General features: G+C 37.9%; 1 protein-coding gene across 10 annotated transcripts in view; it reads left to right on the forward strand.

Moving 5' to 3' along the window:
• Positions 1-20768, forward strand: part of LOC135073331 (proton channel OtopLc) — a 56264-nt gene that overhangs the window by 30974 nt on the left and 4522 nt on the right. For 4 of the 10 annotated variants that reach the window (XM_063967471.1, XM_063967476.1, XM_063967473.1 and 1 more), the window contains exons 2-13: positions 9282-9500; positions 10679-10842; positions 16649-16833; positions 16976-17217; positions 17520-17603; positions 18052-18166; positions 18262-18422; positions 18503-18668; positions 18801-18977; positions 19088-19456; positions 19724-19940; positions 20144-20428. In XM_063967471.1, the coding sequence (XP_063823541.1) occupies positions 9309-9500; positions 10679-10842; positions 16649-16833; positions 16976-17217; positions 17520-17603; positions 18052-18166; positions 18262-18422; positions 18503-18668; positions 18801-18977; positions 19088-19456; positions 19724-19940; positions 20144-20428 (2357 nt within the window). In that variant the 5' untranslated portion in view covers positions 9282-9308. Of the gene's footprint in view, positions 1-9281; positions 9501-10678; positions 10843-15647; positions 15949-16648; positions 16834-16975; positions 17218-17519; positions 17604-18051; positions 18167-18261; positions 18423-18502; positions 18669-18800; positions 18978-19087; positions 19457-19723; positions 19941-20143; positions 20429-20768 lie in introns of those variants that run through there. The other 6 variants (XM_063967478.1, XM_063967479.1, XM_063967474.1 and 3 more) reach the window with 5 other exon arrangements.

The raw sequence follows: 20768 nt of genomic DNA on the forward strand, positions 1-20768 counted from the left end.
CTAGCTTTCTTCTATTCTTTACTAAAGAATATGCGACGCAACCAAAAATTCTTAAATGGTTTAGATTTACCTTTTTATTTGTCCATTTCTCTTCAGGTGTCACTCCAGCAACGGCCTTCGTAGGACTTCGGTTTTTCAGGTAAACCGCTGTATTCACCGCCTCAGCCCAGAATCTCATTCCGAGGCCAGCATCTCGCAGCAAGCACCTGACCTTCTCCATCACAGTCCTGTTAGCTCGTTCTGCGACGCCATTTTGTTGTGGACAGCCTGGTATGGTCTTCTGGTGTTTGATCCCACACGCCTTCATATAAGCCTGAAATTTAGAACTCATATATTCTCCGCCTCCATCACTTCTAAGTACCTTTATTTTCTTTCCGGTTTCATTTTCCACAAGAGCTTTGAATTGTTTAAAATATTCAAAAGTTTCATGTTTGAGAAAATATTTAGCTCCCCCTAGAGATGGCTGTTGCATGGGACCACAAAGGTCAGTGTGAACTAGACCTAACACCTCTGTAGCTCTACTATACGACTTTTTGGGAAAGGGCAGCCTACTCTGTTTCCCTTCAACACATGACACACATTGCTGAAAAGTCGAATTATTAAAAGAAATACCATTAGCCATACCTTTTTGTAAAAGTTGCATACTTCTCGAGTTCAGATGACCAAGACGCTTATGCCACAAATCATGGGATGTCGTGTCTACTGCTGGCGACGCCACTATGGTACACTCCTGTTCCACAGTACTGGCGTTGTCTGACACCGTGTCGAGTTGATAAACACCGTTAATTTGAGTACCAGTAGCTAGAATTTCATCACCATTGTAAATAATACAAGAATTTCTGTCAAATTTGACAACATAACCCTTTTTTGTCAAAGCACTGACAGATAATAAATTAGTACTTAAGTTAGGTACGTAATAAGTTTCACTTAGTGTCCTTACACAGTCTTTTAAACGAACCTGAACTTCACCTAAGCCCGCGGTCGATAGCATTTCACCGTTTGCAATGCTCACTTTAAAAACCTTATTACGATCGCACTTCACCATCACTTTTTCACTATTACACATGTGGTTTGTAGCCCCAGAGTCTATGTACCACACGTCACTTTTCACCTTCACGGAGAGTGCCGACAGATTAGCCTTGTTCTTCTTCCATGGCTTCTTCTGCTGTTTCTGACTCTTTGGCTCGTCCCCGGAGGTCTGTTCTTTGGACGTTGAACTCCTTTTTGGACAGTTCCGCAGCATATGTCCTCTGGCACCACACCCGAAGCACTTTGGGTTCTTCTGTGTAATCAGTGCCGTTTCTTCAGTTTTCTCTTCCCGTCTTTGGGTTTCCTGAAGTAATTTAGTCGAGATGGCTTCCGTACTTAGCTTGGAAGATGAGTGCTCAATCGCCATGATGAGCGGGTCGTAATCATCTGTGAGCCCACTCAGTATGATCACCGCAACGAGTTCATCGTCCAGCGGCGATTCAATTTCACTCAATTGATGTGAAATTTCTTTTATTTTGTTCAGGTACACTTCCATTGAGCTACACTCAGATAATTTCGTATTGAAGAGACTCCGCAGCAAGCCCAATCTCCTGCTCAGACCACGTCCCTCATACGTTTTCTGTAGTATTGTCCACGCTTCGTGGGCACTTTTGGCAGTGCGTATATGCGGAATTATGGTCGGCGCCACGGACAGCGCGATGCGCGCTAAGGCCTTATTATCCTTCTTCTTATTGTCCTCGTCGACCACCGCGTCTACGCAGTCCCACAACTCTTCATGGATTAGCACCATTCGCATCGAGAACTTCCACGTGGAGTAATTTTCTGCCCCCTTTAGTCTCTCAATGCAATTCTGACCGATTCCCATCGAAGCCATCTTGAATACCGTTCGCCGCTTCCGGTACGGTAATAATTCCAAGTGCGCGATGTATGACCAATCTCGCGGAAATATGAGCGCTTTTCACTTCTTGTAACTACGCTCTGCTACCATGTTGGAGTTTAGAGCGTAAGAAGGAAAAGACCACGAAGATTACCACGGATTTATTTTAGAACATACAGCACACAGAGACTACATGAGATCGAGTGACTGATCCAGAAGTCTGGAAACCTTACATTGACAGCGGAGTGCCAAATTCAAATATTCAAATATGCTTGCGTTTAACCAAAAAGTTTCTAACTTTCCAACACAATTAATGTAAATTTTAGTAGTTAGCTACGAGTACTATTTGTAGAATGCAGTGATAAAACTAATATCTTACACTCATAGATTAGGTAACATGAAACGTGTTTAGATGACACCATCTAATTTAAGACTTTGCAAAGAGTCAAACAAAATATACCTACCTACTTCGAAGTCTGGTAGGTGCTATGTATTGTTATTACCAAACAAAGTTGCACCACCAAAATACAAGTAATACTAAACAGGCACATGCAAGCTATACCCAACTTTGGTTACCATTCAAATCTTTTGAAATTACTACTCCAAGCTTTTCTTTACCTACGAACATTAAATAAATACCAAACCTACTTGCGGAACTTGTGTTCAAGATTCCCCGTCAAAGTGAATACCTTACATCAAACTCCGTATTAATTTCCTAGCATGGCGTCGGAAACTTCGTATGTGCCTTTGTTGCGTCAGGGAACATTTGAACAGACCTAGTTCAGTTTCCTTTAGCTTTGTTCTATTTGCGGTCTGATTGGAGTATTAACGGGTAAACAGAAAATATAGGGCGGGTTTCAGATGCGCGGATACGATAAAACATGTGGAAGGGACGCCATCTTTGAAATGAGTTTTGAATCGTATGAAAAGTTTCCACGTTATTTAGGGGAGATCTAAGTGAGTTGTAACAGAGGAGAGTTGTTGTTTTTAGGTTCAAGTCTCGAGCTAACAAATGCGCGCTTTTGCGAGCTAGCTGATAGTTCGTAGGCTTCTAAAAATCGACTACGTCACAACTCTCCTCTGTTACTACTCACCTAGGTCTACCCTAATGAATTTATTGAGGCATGGTTTTCTGTTTATTTACATAAGCCTTTGTGAAATTGGAGCGATTTAAATAGGTCGTTGTCAACTTGTTAATTAGTTGATTGCATTAGCAACCCTCGCATGCGATTGGGGTGGAGTTCGTTTTTAATTTGAATACAATTTTTAGTAGAGGAATTAGTAGGCCGAACGTTTTAAAAATATTCAAAAAAAGTGTAAAGTAATTTTGTAAACAAAACACGCACAGATAAGAATATTACCTACCTATAATAGAATACTTAATTGAAAGCTTAAAACAATGAAAATATGTCTGCGATACCAGCTTTCTTGCTTAGTGCAGAGACCGCCCAGAATAAATTGTACAATGTGACATCTTTTAGTAATAAATACTTTTTTTACTTTTTACTTTTACTTAGGCTAAATAAATGTGATATAGGAATAAGGTTAACCTGCTTATTAAAAATACATTTATTTGTTTTGTATAATAGAGTAGGACACTAATCGACATTACCACACCTCGGCCATTAGCAGGGACGTGTGTTTATGTTATGGTGAACCGTATGGTTTTACTGAAATACATTCAACATCTTTCCTTCACGGTTGACCTACTTTTTCTTATTGTTTTCTCATAACACGAACTCTTTAATGATCCGGCATTCTTAAAGAATTTGCCATAAAATGTCTGAGAAACTGGTAGCGTCATAACTGCGTATAGTGTTAGTCGTTAAAATAACTATGACAGGCGTCGCCGTTGTTCATATTATAGTCAGACAACAAAAAATAAGCTCTATTAAGACACTTTTTTATCTACTTTCTAGTTAGACTTAATAATTACGCGTGGACCCTGTTTTACCTCCTTATTGATGGAGTTTCGTAAAATCCGTTCTTAACGAATGTCTACACCCCTTATGGAACCTATCTGCCAAATTTCAAGATTGTAGGTGTTATAGTTTCCGAGATTTCATGATTAATAAGTGTTTTTCGCTTTTAAAAATATATGTAAGATAATACTCGTAGTTTTGAAATTCATTTATTGTAATTTCTAGTTCTCTTTACTTTTACGGCAACTGCAGGTTTATTATTATTCAATGCTTACGGGTGATTTATTTTCGTAGACGTATTTATAAATGAGAACTTAGGCGTATTAAGATACTCAACTAATTGGATTCGCCTGACGTAACTTCCGCGACGGAAACAATGAAAAAACATACTTACTCGTAGTTCCAAATTAATGAAGGTAGTTATGGTGTAAGTCACAAAAAGCTGAGCTTTTTATTGTTGTTAATACCTCTGATTATAAAGGTTTAATATACTGCCTCCATGGTCCAGTAATTACAGAGCGGGCTTTCTTCTTTACTCTGAAGTCTGAAGTCGTGGATTCGATTCACTTGAGGGACACACATAATATAAATATGTATGAAATTCTGAGCTTTAACACTAATGGTGCCATTCTAGACGCCTATGATGTTAAGACTCTTAAGTTATAACCCATATTATAAAATAGGAAAATTTTTATGAAGACGGACGAATAGCCAATTATGATTATCTGTGTACATCTCTGGACTCATAAACCAATTATGATAGACTCAGGAAGTACCAAAAATTATAAAAAAGAGCAATCAATTGTATTTAGGCACGTATGGAAACCTTTTTCCTGGGATTAGGTAACAAACCTGAAAAATCGAATGCTGAAACTCCCGGCCTTCAAAAATTAAATACTCATTGAAACGTCCGTTAATTGTGGTGATTAATTAATGAAAACAGACGTCAATTTCAGACATCGCGGCTGTTGTTTAATTAACACGATCTGCCGGATTCGCAAGGCCAGGATTTGTTTGCGGTAGCTTAAACTTAATCAAGCTTTGTCAAAGGGTAATAATTTTCCAATTTTATAACAAGATAAATCATATTAGACAGTTATTTAATGTATTATATTCAATTACAGCCATAACTACCTATTAGATACTAGCATTGTAAGGACTATCGGCTATCGCACGTGCGTTCCCCTTCCAATAACCGAGATAGAAATTTCCCAGTTTTAATCTAACTCTACTTTTGCCAAATTTAATTAAAATCGGAGCCCGATATTCAGTTTGCAGAAAATGTATGTTTATTTAGATAAGAAAGTAGCTATACGAGTACCTACTAAAGTTTGAATGGAATAAGTAACCATGCCTTTAATGCGATGTAATACACTCGACATCAAATAAATCGACCCTCCCGCGACAAGCACTTTCAAACGTATGCATCCCCACTTTCCACCAATATTGGCACCATTTCCAAAAGCCTAGTTCTAAACTTCATTTCATTAAAGGGAAGGTTTTTACCCCAAAAATGTGTCTGTAGAAGAATCCAGAGTCACTTCTTCTAAAAATAAGTAGTTACGCTTGAGCCAACTTTTATGGCTATAAGACTGTTAAGTTGGGATTAATCGCTATCCATCTGTTAAAGAGGATACGTGAGATCATTATTTGGTTTTATAACCATAAAAATTGGTCTAATTGATCCCAGAGGTGAGCCCAAAGTGAGGTCTTTTTTCAAGTCACATTTATTGTATATCGCGTTTATGTTAATCGTTTATTAAGAAATTAAATGTGTTTTTCTTTAAGGATATTTATTGGGCTTTCAAATAACACCAATATTATTGGGGCACCATGATTGTGTCAGTAGAAACGAGGTTTCCTGTACAACATAGGTGGGCCGATTTTTGTGATGACCAGTATATTTAAAGTAATTACTAAATACCAAACAAGTATTTAGTTACAGGTGATGATTGACTAAGAAATGCTAATTTATTGCAAACTAAAAACTGAAAACACATTAACCATCCTTAAGTTTAACTTTGACAACCATATTGGCAGCCGCGTGCATCTTTTGTTTTAAATTTACAAAGATCGCATTTCAGCGATGATGGATGTCAGTTTGCATTCAACCAGTCAGCGCAAATGCTGTATTATATTGCACGTCGAGTCAGTGACCCGATGCCCCCATTCAGTTGAATCGATTGTTGTCCTCACTACAGTAGTTAAGTTGTTGCTTGCCAGTTACCAATTAGCAGGAAAACTTTTAAAGTGGATGCAATTTTCTTTTGTTTAGCCTTTTCAGAATGTGTACTCGATGGAATTGATCAATTTCAATAATCGCCTGTTGTAATGTGTCTATAGAACTCAATTGATTGATGTTTCTATTTAGACTTCTTTTTGCACGAAGTTTGAGATAAAATTGTACGTATTTATCTGTTTTCGGTAACTTGCCTACCTAAACTTGTACCTATTGTTTATTGGATTATTCAGCAAGTTTTCTCAATGACATATAACAAATAATTGCCGATATAATCCAAAGATTGATTAAACATGGCGCTCCAACTTTCAAGAAAAAAAAATGGTGACTCTACATTGTACGAGTATGGTCCTCTTTTTACTCTCAATGCATCTGTGACAGTGAATCGGCCAGTTATGGGCAGGCTACCCACATAGAGCCGGACGGGCGAGCTAGTATTTTCTCCTCCCCATAATAAATACGTTTCACTTTGCAAAAAACGTTCTGCTTCCAGTGGCTTTCCGGAGTATGGCGAACTTGGAATAAATTCCCATAGCTGGACAACTGACTGGTAACCTCAATTTTACGGAGTAATATCCAAAGAAGGGAAATTTAAGCTTGAAATCTAGATCATAGAGGTTACTGTAGCATAATTGCATGGCAAGGGAAAGTGCAAATGTTTTTTTTATAGGCTAATTACTATTCAAAACATAAATATTAACATAAATCATGTAGATTTTCCTTTAAATTTCTATTTCTTGACAAGCATCCGGAGCAACAACACTGATGTTGATAAATACCGTTTCCTTAGATTTCCCTATAATATTAAAAAATCCATATAATTGGTCTTAACAGTACTTTTTTAATGTTAAATACCTATTAACCTTGGCTTGTATCGCAATTTAAAAACTTAAGAAATTACAAGAGGAACTTGTTCTCCAAAACATTTTAACGTTCTACAAAACAACCTTTCCACAACATTAAATACTACCCGCCGCAAAACCAGTGGTATTCATACATTAAAGTAAAGAGCACATCAGACTATACATTTTCGTTGTTAAATAGTCTCTATTACAACTGCATAAGACCCCACAGTGATAAGCTTGATGTGCCGTCTGTGTTCTCCATACAAAAGCAAGGCTCGTGAATCTTTCCAAGTGGGTCAAGGCCATTAAGAATTGATACCGCTCGGGCTTCTCAAAACAATAAGCGCACCTGGATTCGTTTTGGGGAATCAGGTAAGGCCTTAATTTGGTAATAAACAAAGGTTACACAAATTTTCGCAAGATTAGAGGAAGGGAAATCTTTTATGTTGGTACGTGCTTGTAGGCATGTAACTTTTCTTTCTTCTTCCTCTTACGAGTATCTATCTCGATTATGAGATTCTTTTATTAGAAAAGTAAAATTATTTTATCAAAAGTTCTGAAATAAATATGAACATTTTTAATTACCTACAACTTAGGATTTAAAACAAAAACACTCCATTTGCTCATTGACTCTCCAAAATGTTATCTGTATTCAATGAAAATACACAGAGAAACAAAGAATATTGAGCTTTTCGAATATTCTGCAGAACCTAATGCAGAACCTTAAGTAAGTCACATTTTTTCCACCACTTACCTCTAGCATTATTGGATTCCTCTGTGTTCCTAAAATTGAGTGAGTGAATATTCGTATCTTGATTTTGTGTCAATCCGTTTTGTAATGTTATTTCTCTGAAAGCTACGGAACGCGGGCGCGGATTTGTACAGCCAATCGGATAAAATCTAATATTTGTTTCTACGGCTGTTTTCCTCGCAATTTGCTTCAATTTACGAACCAGCTTTTAGTTGTATCTAGGTATTTATGGGAACGAATTGTGTGTGCAAAGTCCTTGTTTATAATCCTACATTATCAACCTATTGCCAACCTACGAGTACATAGTTTCTACATGTACATACGAGTACCTACGAATAACACGAAAAAAAGTATCATTCATTCTCACAGCCCTCACAGAAAATAACGCAAGTTTAAAAAGCTCATGGTTAGTAAGTTGGGTTCCTAAAATAATAATGTTTTACTGTTATTCAAATGTGAGAATGAATACACTAGGACTTCGATGGAAGGTAGATGTTAAGCTAATTAACTGACTTCATCGATATCAAAATCTAGGAATATTAAACATTATTTTCAATATTTTTGAAGCTCATCGAAGTTTATTGAATACAATATTTTCCATATGGCATTAGGAGCTTTCTTCGTAGTTACTTTTGTAGATATCATCAACATTGGCGTTTCTACAGTCTGTTAGCGAGAACTCGTTTGGCAGCCGCCTCGCTATTCGCTATTGACATTGACGGCTGCGCCGGAGTCATTCAATGTAAACACCATCTACGAATGCCAATAGCGTCCTAGAATGTGTCTGATAAAAGAAAGGGGGGGCAATAGCACACACAGATTATTACGTAGTTAGACAATGCCTATCCAGCTTTAGGAACGCGTTATTTATTTAATAGCTTTGACCAAACCTTAACCACAGAGAATTTTGGTCTATCATAGATATAGCCTATGTCACTTAGGAATACATTAAAAGGAGGAGGAGTAGGTAAAGTCGTTAAATCTCTTTACCAGAGGTGGGTGTTTTAGAAACTATATCAGACAAAAACAGCTAAGTAGTTTATGGATACGAAACAACAATAAAATTTGTGAATGTGAAATGCCAAATAATCAAGTATCTAGTAGTAGCTGTTTGGTTCGTATTTGTATTTTATGGGCTTGCGTCATTTCGGTCGGAAATCCTTGGGGGTCCATTCAACCTTTGTTATGTCATGCCACACACGTCCTTTCTAGGTGCCATATATGAACACCCCTATTTGGGACCACTGCCTTACTGACAAGGGACTCTATTATTTTCATATCGGTATTGGCTGCGGTCGCATGACGTGTGTTGCGGCGTATTTTTGGTCAGAACGAATTGGGTTTGGGTTTTCCTGGTTGTTTGGATGACGGCACATCAAGCTAAATATGAGTACTGTCGCATCGTGCGCATATTGTTTAAATTTAATATGCCATTTTGCATCATAGATCAGTAGACTGAAAACTCTCCTGCCATTGCCTTCTGATTTTACTGCTACGGATCCCACTCACTCACTTAGGTAAAGTTTATACCCTGGCATAGAGCGAATCTCCGATTTCCCTCTGATAAATTACAGAGGGTCATGCTCTTGCAATAGAAACTAAATGACCTAATGAAGATGATGATGAAACATTAAAGGATTAATTTTTATATCTCCAGGTGCGCGTTCGCGAGTTCTACATCGCGATGCAGCGTTGCCCCTACATCCACGAGATGAAGGAGCGACTGCTGGGCGCGCCGGTGGAAGGAGCTGACCCGCGGCCGTCGGACCCGCGAGAGGTGCCCGACCCACGAGACGGGCCGTATCTACGAGACGGGCCATACCCAAGAGAACCATTACGCGACCTCGCGGATTCGCAGGTCGGCACTATCGTCAAAGTAAGAATCATTTTTCATTGCGTTTTTGAATATTTGGACTTGTTTCACCTCGGTTTGTAGAGATAAAGCTCGCCAATAAAGAATGTACCTATTTGGAGATCTAAAATTATATTATAGGCTTTAGAGACTAATGCATCAACCTAATAAATGAATGTGAATGAGAGAAGAAATATTGCACATTATCAGTTAAATTTTGTACCTAGTAAACCTTTGGCAATTACCCTGTATTGTGGCATTCTTTGACATTATTATGTAGTTCTTTGTGTAATTAAATATACGAGTAAACTTAGAAGAGATTAGTAAGAGAGAAAACTATTACCAAACTGGTATTTTCCTGTAAAATATACATAATGTAGAGGTGAAACAGTCCTATTTTTTGACTGTCAGAATAATGACTATGTATTGTAATCTATTTTTAGTCTGAGGCATTGACCCCGACACCAGGATTGAAGTCCTGGGTGAGAGTTTGCTAGATATAGATTTTCCATCGTAATTCTGCATTTTCCATATCCCTTAAGTTTTGTAAGATGCACTTCACGGAACATTCTAGAGCTTGAGGTAGATGTGCAATAAATAGATTTGATGTATTAGAGATAGACTAGTAGACTTACTTATTTAGATTTTATGACTCAAATTTTTGTCGTACTATGTGTTAGTGTTTTAAATTTTCGTGAACAGACATTGCTAGGTGGAGCTTCGCTTTTGAAAGTTTTATTATTATGATGATATCCACTATAATCACTGGCTTGACTGACCCTGCAAAACTTATCTTCCTTCCTTGCATGTACAAAACTTCGTTTGATAAGTTAAGTCAGTAATATGCCATTTTACCTGCAAGATGATTGGAAGATTCTTTGCACCTGTTGCAAATGTCAAATTACTGACTAATTAGAAAAGTTTGAATTTAGGTATATTGACTTCCTTTGATCCAGTCATAACACTGATTGGACAACGTGTTCAACTCGTATTTTTTGTCTTGTACATGGCATTTAATTTCGATGTACTGCTAAAAAGAACTGTTTATTATTACATTCGCTAATTTCATTCTGCAGTTCTACATAATCATCTGAAAGGCTCTACATTCAATCTAACTATCGAGGCTCCAGCTTTTGCACGTCTAGTGATGTCTGTTTATCGTTATTTCTTGCTCAAAATTACAATAACATTTGGTATTCCAGCTGAATTCCGACGGGTATGGGTCGCATACGTCGCCGGCGCGCGCGCCGCTCGTCACGGACGAGTGCGATGCGCCGGCCGACGAGATGGACGCCCTGAGTCCCACCGATGCGGTGCTGAGGTACCGGGCTTGCTGCCAACCTGACACGACCCCTAAGAACGCCAAGTAAGTGTCACTGATGATACAAAACCGTCTAGTGTAGCACTAGTGTAACATTCTGTAGTTCATTTTAGGCGCATTATTTTGACTAACAGGTAAAATACTAAAAGTTTTTTGGTATTTTGAATGCTTTATTTAAAAGCCGGAGAGGTATCGTTGTTTTTATTTACTGATCTGAGATTTCCAAAATGGAATCGTTGAGATCAAGGTCTTGTCTCGTTTGATGTACTTAATTATGTAGACTTTATATTAAAACCTAAAATTTTTTTATGGTTTTTACAGTTAGTTGCCTAAAGATTAAAATATACCGTAAAACACCGTTTTGTAGACTTGTTGATATGCTAGGTATTTCTAATACTTACCGTTAGTTGAATAATTTGACTATTAAAATAATGCGTTCAGAAATACTATGTCTCCTACAAAACGGTTCCAGTAGTAGTACATGAATAAATGTACGAGATGGAATCGAGATCCGTCAATGAATTATTTATTCCTCTCTGAACCCTCAATAAATCAAAGTAAAGGAAACAAACGGGAAACTATTTTTTGTTTTATGTATGTGCATGAAATCAAAATTTTCATGAAACTTTATTAAGAATGTTAATTTCCGAATTCATATTTATGAATGTCAGTTATCTTTAATTCATCTTAAGTGATGTGCTATCCATCAAATTCATTGAAATAATGAAAAAAATATTAATAATAGATTTCAACATTAAGTTGCAAAAGTCACCAAACTAAATAACGGTAGATTATACTAGTATCTACATCAAAAATTTAAAGAAAAATTATGCTAATAAACTAGGATAAGTGCAAACCCATATTTATTTCATGTATTTCATTCTCCACTGCCTTAGCTATAGTGCACTACAAAACGGCCTACTTACCAATATAAAATATCTGTCGCGTAAGTAGGTATGCCATAAAGCTAGAACGGACAATTTAAAAATAAATAAAGGGGAGGAAGCTGTAATCAAAGCATTTCCACGTCGCATGGATGGACAATCGATTAAACGGTTCCGTACATAGGTACGTCTAAATATGGACATGTAGGGTTCCGAAAAAGGTATCGATACTTAAAAATCGAAACGACGTGTGTTGAAAATCAATTTTACATTATTTTTATGTTGTATTCTATGTCAAAATGATTAATTTAGGATTAGTTAGAGTTTTCTTACTTTGGTAGTGGCAGATAAATGCATCTCTCTCACTCGTAATGGTGAATAAATCAATTTTTTTTATGCATAACAAGGCAGGTATTTGACCACAATCGCACCTGATGTTAAGTGGAATGCAGTCTAGGATGGTATATAATATCTGCCCTGTAAGTGCCTATTCACTCTCGCCTTGAAAAGGCCCGGATTTATAGTTTTCGGGAAAGACTGAAGCAGGCAACAAATTCCAGTCCCTAGCTGTTGTTGTTAATTAAGTGTTTGTATATGTTTACTTGAGTCTACTAATTTTGCTTTGCAGGTAATTTGTAAGGTCTCGGTCTCTATTTCCAAAGCAGTGTGGACTTGGTAGCTTTTCGACTAACCTAAATAAAAAATTATTATAAATCTATCGATAGCTTCTTTTACTGGTGTCGCTCGCCCCATCCTTAACCACGTAGTTATCAGGCGCTAAATTAGATCGTAATATGTGATGTATTGGGCTGAAAATCGTATGGTGTCCATGGAGGCATGTTCACTGTACCTTTATGACCGTTCAGGAGGCGTTCGACCATTGTGCTCCGAAGTGTCGGTCTCCTGGCGAGGGATCCCGTTAACGCAGGAACTTGCCTATAATATATTCATATTATATCCTCGCCAAATGCATAAATTATAAGATGCCAGAGTCAACTTTACGATGAAGACAATAAAACGTCGGAATTTTTTTCTCTAGTGACATATTTTGAAATAAAAGGTGTGTATATCGTGCAATAAAATACAAAATAACACTATGTGCATTCTTGTATAATAGCAATTACTACGAGTACTAGGATTAATGGTAAAAATGACAAAAAGTCAGTCTAACTCACTAAACTTGTTCGTAATCAATTAGTGAAAGCCTTCCTGAAAATTTGTAAATCATTGTAAACCCTCTAATATACCTACCGCTTCCTGTCTCAGGGTCAATAATATGTTTTGTGTGTTTCATGAAAATAGTAATGATTTTATCCAAACAATAGTAAATCAATATGTATTTTAAATGCCTCATATTTTTTACTTAAGAATTGAACTAATTACAGCTGGACTTTTTGTACTCTCTCGTCCAGAATGCTTTCAATGGCATCCGCAGGATGTCGACTATTAACCGCAGCGATTTATCTGTAACAAAAAATCCGAGTGAGCAATAAACTTAATATTTATAGAGACGATCAATCTACGAACCTATTTAGCCGTTTCGCTAATCCTGACGTCTGGGGCAGACGACCATAAAGTTATGTAAGTGTGCATTGTCTGCGGCCTGTATTACAAGGTCGGTAATAATGCGAATGCAGTAGGCTTGGATATGTATTAGTCGACCTAAACCGAACAATCTCTAACAAAAACAAGGGTGCATGTCCAAATACCAGTAGGGGTACTCCCAACAATGTTATTCGAAGTTTCATTTGTTTCCATCCCTCTCACGCAAAGCGAAATGTCAGCATGAGCGATAGTGGCAGAGAGACCCGAAAATATGAAACGTTCTTAGGAAGTAACCCTGCTGGACCCTTAACTTTGGGCAAAAAGGGATATTCAACGAGTTATATAATCTGGGCAAATAAAATTATAATCTCCTAAGTACGTACAAAAACAGATTTTGCGGTAGTTGAGAAAATATTTGCGTAAAATCGCAGGCATATTTCAAATAGCAATGTTATTGGGCAAACTTTCAAGGGATTTATTTGATCCCTTCAAAGGATTTAAATTGCTTTAACTTGAATTATTTCAGATTCAAATGAATTCTGGTTTTGTAACTAGTTATCAACTAAGTTAGTAGTTAACTAAGTAAATATCTACAATTCCCGCAATTTTTCCAGCCACACCAAAAGTAAAAAAAATACTTGAGTCTGATTACAAATCATATCTATTTAAATGAATTACTCGTACAAGTAGGTACAAGTACAACTAAATTATAACTTTAAATTCACTAATCATAATTGGTGAACTTCAATTATTGACGTCCTGTGGCTGAAATGATGATGATGATGATGATGATAAGTATAAGTATAACCTCAATGAGTTAAAAGTACATCAATGATTAAATACCTAATGTTGCTTTCGCCCATACATCACTAATTAGTTGGTTTCACTTTTAGCCACATTTAGTCCTTGTGTTAGGCAACCAACTAATTAGGGCAAGCGTGATCGTTTAACGAAGTGTCGTCGCAGTCATCCACTAATGGATTTCTTAACACCGTACTGACAGTGTTAAGGCGATTACGTAGAGGGTGCAAGAATTAGAGACTAACGATAACGTAAGCGTAACTTTCCTGCTGTTTTTTGAGGACTCTACACCACACAGCTGACAGCGGCTGCTGTCAGCGGATTTTGTATTGTACCGTGTTTAATTTAGTTAAATGATACGTGGAGCAATAGATACTATGTGCGCTTTTATTGATAGCAACGAATGTTTATAAAGTAAAGAATAAAACCCAGATTAGAAAAAAAATACATAGTTAAACATGGGATTGATTTTGTATTGTACCGTGTTTAATTTAGTTAAATGATACGTGGAGCAATAGATACTATGTGAGCTTTTATTGATAGCAACGAATGTTTATAAAGTAAAGAATCAAACCCAGATTAGAAAAAAAATACATAGTTAAACATGGGATTAATCTATCACGTTAGGTTTAAGACAATTTAGTGTGAACTTTAATAATATATTACCTATTCAATGGGTAGGTGGGGTAAGTACTATATTGTTTCTCAACTCTGATACGATTTTGTACCAGAAGCGGTGATTGCTTGTTCAATTTTTACTGAAGTAATCCGAGGGTGGAGAGTGGAATGGATTTCATTTATAAAATTCATGAAATGATTGGCTTCAGAATCCTTAGAGTAGGTGGTTTATTAAATTAAACCAATTACCTTCAGCGATTGAAAATTAATACTTATTACTTTGATATTCTTAGGAAATATTGATAACGGTTACTAGGCGATATCCATTATGTAAGACAAACATCGCCCCGGTGTCTTATAAATTGGCACTGGATAGAAAGTTCAAAGACCTAGCGCAGAATCCTAAGCCCACTGGGCATGCGCGGACGGGCAAGTAATGAAAATGCGTAGTAACAAACTTCTTTCATAAACCCGTGTTTGTCTGCTACGGTTTTCACCATGAAATGCACCGTGCAATTAGGGTTGTCACAAGGGTGGCTCGGATGCGCTCGGTGGGTGAGGCTGGGCCGGGTCAGTGGGTCGCTCGCGCAGTCTCCCAAAGCTCTCCGGGAGAGACGCGCCTCTATCGACCGCGGGACGCCGATTCGCAGGGCTGCCAAAAATAGTTTACGAATTTTAAAATGTCTTGAGATTTAATATAACTAGTATTTATTAATCTTAAACACGGCCCAAAACTAATGACAAATGATTTTGGATGGTATTGTAAAAGATTCTGAGACAGATATCAAAAAGTAATTCATACCTCCTAATCGAAACAAAACATGCAACATAATCCGAGCCGCCCCAAACCGGAATGCATTCCTTACTCGTTCCCTCTCCGTAACTCAAAATTACGACCCTCTCGCCATTAAGAGTGCAATTTAAACGGAATAGGGTGCGGAGGGTGCCGCCCCTGGTATAGCGCGCAGCATCCCGTATTGCGCAACTCGGCCGGCACTCAACCCTGAGGCACGGTCTCGCTGTGCACTTCCGGAGGTTTTCCCTCGAAAGAGCTTACCTTGGCCTAACCGTGAACTATGGGCCTGTGAGATAGTGCAGTGATGGGGAAGGACAAGCATCAGGCGTCAGCCGCCGAGGCTGAGGTGAAGGTGGCGACGGTGGACTTGGAGGCGGTGGACAATATGGCGACGCTCCCGGTAGGGCAGCACCGCCAGCAGGGCAGCGACATCGCTATAGCCGAGAAGCACAACACCGCGAACAAAGAGATGGAGCTCAAATGCGTTCAGCCGAAACCGTCGAAAAAGTACGTTTGCTGTTAATTGAATTGGCTCTAGATAATGAAGTCGTAATTCATAAATCAATTATGTTTTTTTTAATTCATAGATAATAATAATAAATAATAAACTTTAATAAAAGTATCTTGGTGAAACTTGAAAGCTAAAATTAGATATCGTTACAAAATAATAAAATTTATGTTATAAAAAATAAATTTAGATTTTTAGTTATTAAGTGCGATCTTAATAAAAATAATAATGGTGCGCAATATCGTAACTGCGTAGTTAGACCATTTTTAAATGAACTTTATTAAAATAACTAAAATTAATTCATGTCATAAAAAACTAACTAAAATTGAATCTCGTGCAGCTAAATGCAAGCTACTAATTAGCATACGTAATGTCGGATGACCCAATTTTGTATGCGACGCATGATGACTGCGAGCCAAATGAATAAGTAGTTACCTAGTTAAATTATTTAGGTAGAATAGGAAATATGGCATTTTGGTTCTGCTTCTTGTACCTACCCAAACCTTTAATTTAATAGTACACTTCCGTACAAGTGCAACGCAATACCTCTCCCGGCCACATATAAACACTCCTAATAATCGTATCGAATGCATTGAAACAAATGTATTTCTTTACACAATGTATACCGATCAAAAGAGTTCAATGATAAAAGTAGCCACAACGAAGACCGCAATACAAATAACAATGTTTCTATTACAGAACGTCGCTGTTCATCATATCGAGTTTCATCTACGCGAAGCTTTTAGTAGTGGTATGCATTGCTTACGTCATCAGCGACGTCATCACACACAACCTGCCCCTGTACTACTACGAAGGCTTCTTCACCTACCTGTATGGCATGAGCATATTGTTTTTGTTGTACGTCTTCTGCTTCCTGCTTCAAGGTCAGTATACCCTTAATTGAGTAAGTAAGATCCTATAGATCCTGGCAAAGATATCCTCAATTACTTAAATTGCAATAGAGAAGTTTAGAATCCGAACTAGCTATTTCAATAACTTGTAAAAAAATACATTTTGTTATCCTAGAAAGTGCATGCTGCAGCGGTAGTCCACCAAAACCCAAGCCACCGCCGAAAGAGAAGAAACCCAAGAAGGAAAAGGAAAATAAAACCAAAGACAAAGAAGGGAAAGAAGCTAAAGATGCAAAGGAAGGAAAGGATGGCAAGAAGGACGCGAAAAAAGATGGCAAGAAAAAAGATAAGGAAAAGGAAAAAGACGCTGGCAAAGAAAAACCTACCAAAGAATCGAAGAAGCAGAGCCAGTTTCAGGTGAGTGGGTATTTCATACAACACACATCATACACAGCACATCCAACACAATGTATTTAACATTTAATGTTACACTCTTTTTGCGCTTTCACGTGTCGTCCTGTGTTAGATAACCTCACGTTAGTGTTTATTTATTTTGATTTCAACGTTTTAATTCAAAATTATGTTTTTGCTCACATTCGTTATTTTTGTTGGCCTCCCACGAAATTATTATCATAAAGCTTTGTCAGAATGTAACAAGCTGCATGACCCCTTTTGTTTACGCTGCCAACTTTTTTGTTTTTTCCATATCATTTGGGCAGGAGGTGTATCCCCGTAAGATGCGTGATAAAGTTCGTCAACAGCAATTGCAAATACAAATGGCGCAATTATATGCGACCGAACAGGTGAGGTATACATTGACGCATCTCGCTTGTTCATTTTGTGTATCATAACTTCAGAGAGCTTTGGATGTGCTGTTGTAGTACTTTTTTGCGATAGTGCTTGTGTTTTTTCTGCTACCGTATCATCTCGCTTCCTCAGACTGGGCTTGTGTGTAAGTAATCAATCAGTAATCATCACTTTAATAAAGAGTCACGTTAAAAGCTTCGATAGTGTGTAGCGTCTGCGTCTGAAGAAACGTTGACGGTATTAACAAAATACATCTTTGCCACCTCATTATGTAGATAGACTAATAAGAGCTAGTAAGTTCTGGAGTATACACTTCTCCGCAAATCGTTACTTCAAAAAATATTCCGAAAAATCCACACTACTCGTATGTTTTGCTTTCTTCCAGAGAGGTAGGTAAATTCACATTTTTCCTGGCAAATAATTAACTTTTTATTTTTTGAATAGCAACAAGACATCGTGGAGTTGGAGGCTGGACCAGTTGCTAGACCAATCCGAAGACGGAAGACTTCGCAAAATGACCACAGCCATGGAAGTTTCTTCCTTAGAATTGGAGCTATCGGTAAGTAAATTTTTCAACTACAACAGTAGAGTCATTGCCGTTTAACTTAGAGGAGCTCATTTACAGTACAGTACAGTATTTATTTTGATTTTCAGCTTTCGGCCTGGGTACTATGATTTATAATGGTTTGGAGTTCGGAACATTCTTCGAGCTACCACAGGTGTCTCCCTGCTATCTTATTTTGAAAGGCATCAATCCTGTCTTGCAGATGGTCTTTACTTTCATGCAAATGTATTTCATTTTCATGAATTCTCGAGTAAGTTCCGAAATTATGTACTTATTTATGTATTACATTTTGTACAACGTTATCCATTCATCTAAACAATTATTTTACAGCTGAACATCCACCGTTTCAAAGTGATTGCTCGGTTCGGTCTGATGCACGTCGTTGCTACTAACATCTGTGTTTGGATTAGAACATTGGTTCTTGAATCCCTGAAGGAGATCACAGACTACCACGTGAAAAATCCTCTGGGTGTCCCAGGCGAAGGTGTTCTTGGAAGTAAGTATCCAGGTCATGAAGTTTTTTTATACACTTGCACCATTTATTAAAGATTCTGCCTAGCTACACTAATTTAATCAGCATGTGAGTGAAGCACTAAGTGTACTAACATTAGAATATTTACGTCTTCAGAAGTCATCCGCAAGCATACTCTCAGGCACTCTGGTAAAGTTTACGGTATCACTACAGCAGCGACTACGGCCGCTTCCACAGTAATGAGTACCGTGAAATCTGCTGGTGAGCAAATCCTGAACGTTGTAACATCCACAACTGCTGAGCCTACCACTACGTCAACAATGTCCACCACAAGTTAGTAATGTTACCACATTAACTCATACTAATCTCTTAACACATTTCCCTGTGGCAAGTTAACTTGTGCATGCGTGTGTCATTAAAATGAGTTTGAACTAATTTTTCAGCGACTACTCCTTCACCGTACTTTAATATGGGTGGTGGGTTCGGTACTAAATCGAAAATAATCGACACTATAAAAAGTACTATCGGTTACAACAATGGGATGGGATTCCCTCGCGAATCCAAAGATGCGTGGCCAAACGATAATCCTTTCACTACTACCTCCACTGTAGCCACACCATTAACAACTGAGGGTGATAAAGTGTCTCAAAATCCGACAGCCATGCTGGAGGTTTTCCAGTGGCTTTCTTCTACTTTCAAACCGATTGTAAGCACCATGTCAACACCCTCTACTGGATCCTACGTAACTGATAATGATGAATGGGCCAATAGTGTCGAAACGTATCGCGTAGATGAACCACCACACGTGCCAGGTTTGTCGGAGTGTCGTTTTGAGTCCATATGTCCATACTACGCATTGCACTTTTATTTTGCGGTTTGTCTGACGTCTTTTATGTTCGTTCATGTCATTTGTTTGTTAGGATCGTGCACATACCTTTTATGTTTTAATTTTAATTTTATGTGTTTAACTTTCTCGCATGACTCACATTTTAGTTTGTATTAATTTTGTGACGTTAATGAATTAGCACTAAGAACATTTATTAGATTCGTTGATAATAATTAATATTTTGTCTTTTCAGCTAACAACTCGACCGAGATTTTTGAATCTTTTGATAATCTGAACCCAGCTGCATTGATCGCCAACATTGATAATACCACCGTGTGCGGGAGAGACCCAATTATGGGCACTATAGTATCTGACTCGGCTCCTTATCTCTACCCCTTCATCATCGAGTATTCGCTCATCGGAGCCGCCGTGATCTACGTCATGTGGAAGCATATTGGTCGCTATCCCAGGTAATTATTTACTTTTCTTCAAAATTTTTAAACCAAGTAGATTAACATCCTTTTGTAACTCACCTGACATGCAACCATCCGCTAATCTCGATTTAGTATTCATATTAGTAACAAGCCAGACCTTAGTTGATTTAACCCAATAGTGCACGATTAGAGTTGATGAGAGCGTCATGTAACTGACGTAAGTACGCGTTTGGTTGCAGTGTGGCCAACGATGAAGATCTGGAAAGACGTCTGGAGGCTGTTCTCTCCCGCAGGGCGGCAGCACTAGCGGCGGCTCAGCGCGGCAATCGGGTGGACTGCGCTGGCGCATCCAAAGGCCTCTTCTGTGGACTCTTGCTTCTGGTCGCCTCGTTGATCTGCTTGATCCTCTTCTTCGTCCTTATCAGACACCAAGATTTGAAACGCCTCTCGATTTACTTGGCAGATGTATCGCACTGTGCTCTGATGATTCTATCAATATTGGCGATTCTGATTGGATTTATACGGTAAGACAAAAATTGATTGGTTGCCTTTTAAAGTTGCCTAACTAAGTTATTTTCATTTGTGACTTAGTTGTTTGTTAATCAATAACGTTAGATGGCACTAGACCACTAACTTTATCACAATTTATTGTCGCTTTAGATTATTTTAGTTTCCTTTTTGTTTTTTTTCTGTTAGTGATCTTTATTTGTTTTTGTTTTCCTCATCCTTTGTCCCTAACACCTATTATCCTCTGTTGGCTCCACGCATTAATTTATGCACATAACCTGTGCTGCACAACCCACCACTGTTTCATATTTTTACGTTTCATTTATTTTATTTACATTTCGAACATTGCGTTTCCCC

This window comes from Ostrinia nubilalis, chromosome 7, assembly GCF_963855985.1.
Source record: "Ostrinia nubilalis chromosome 7, ilOstNubi1.1, whole genome shotgun sequence".
Taxonomy (NCBI): Eukaryota; Metazoa; Arthropoda; class Insecta; order Lepidoptera; family Crambidae; genus Ostrinia; species Ostrinia nubilalis.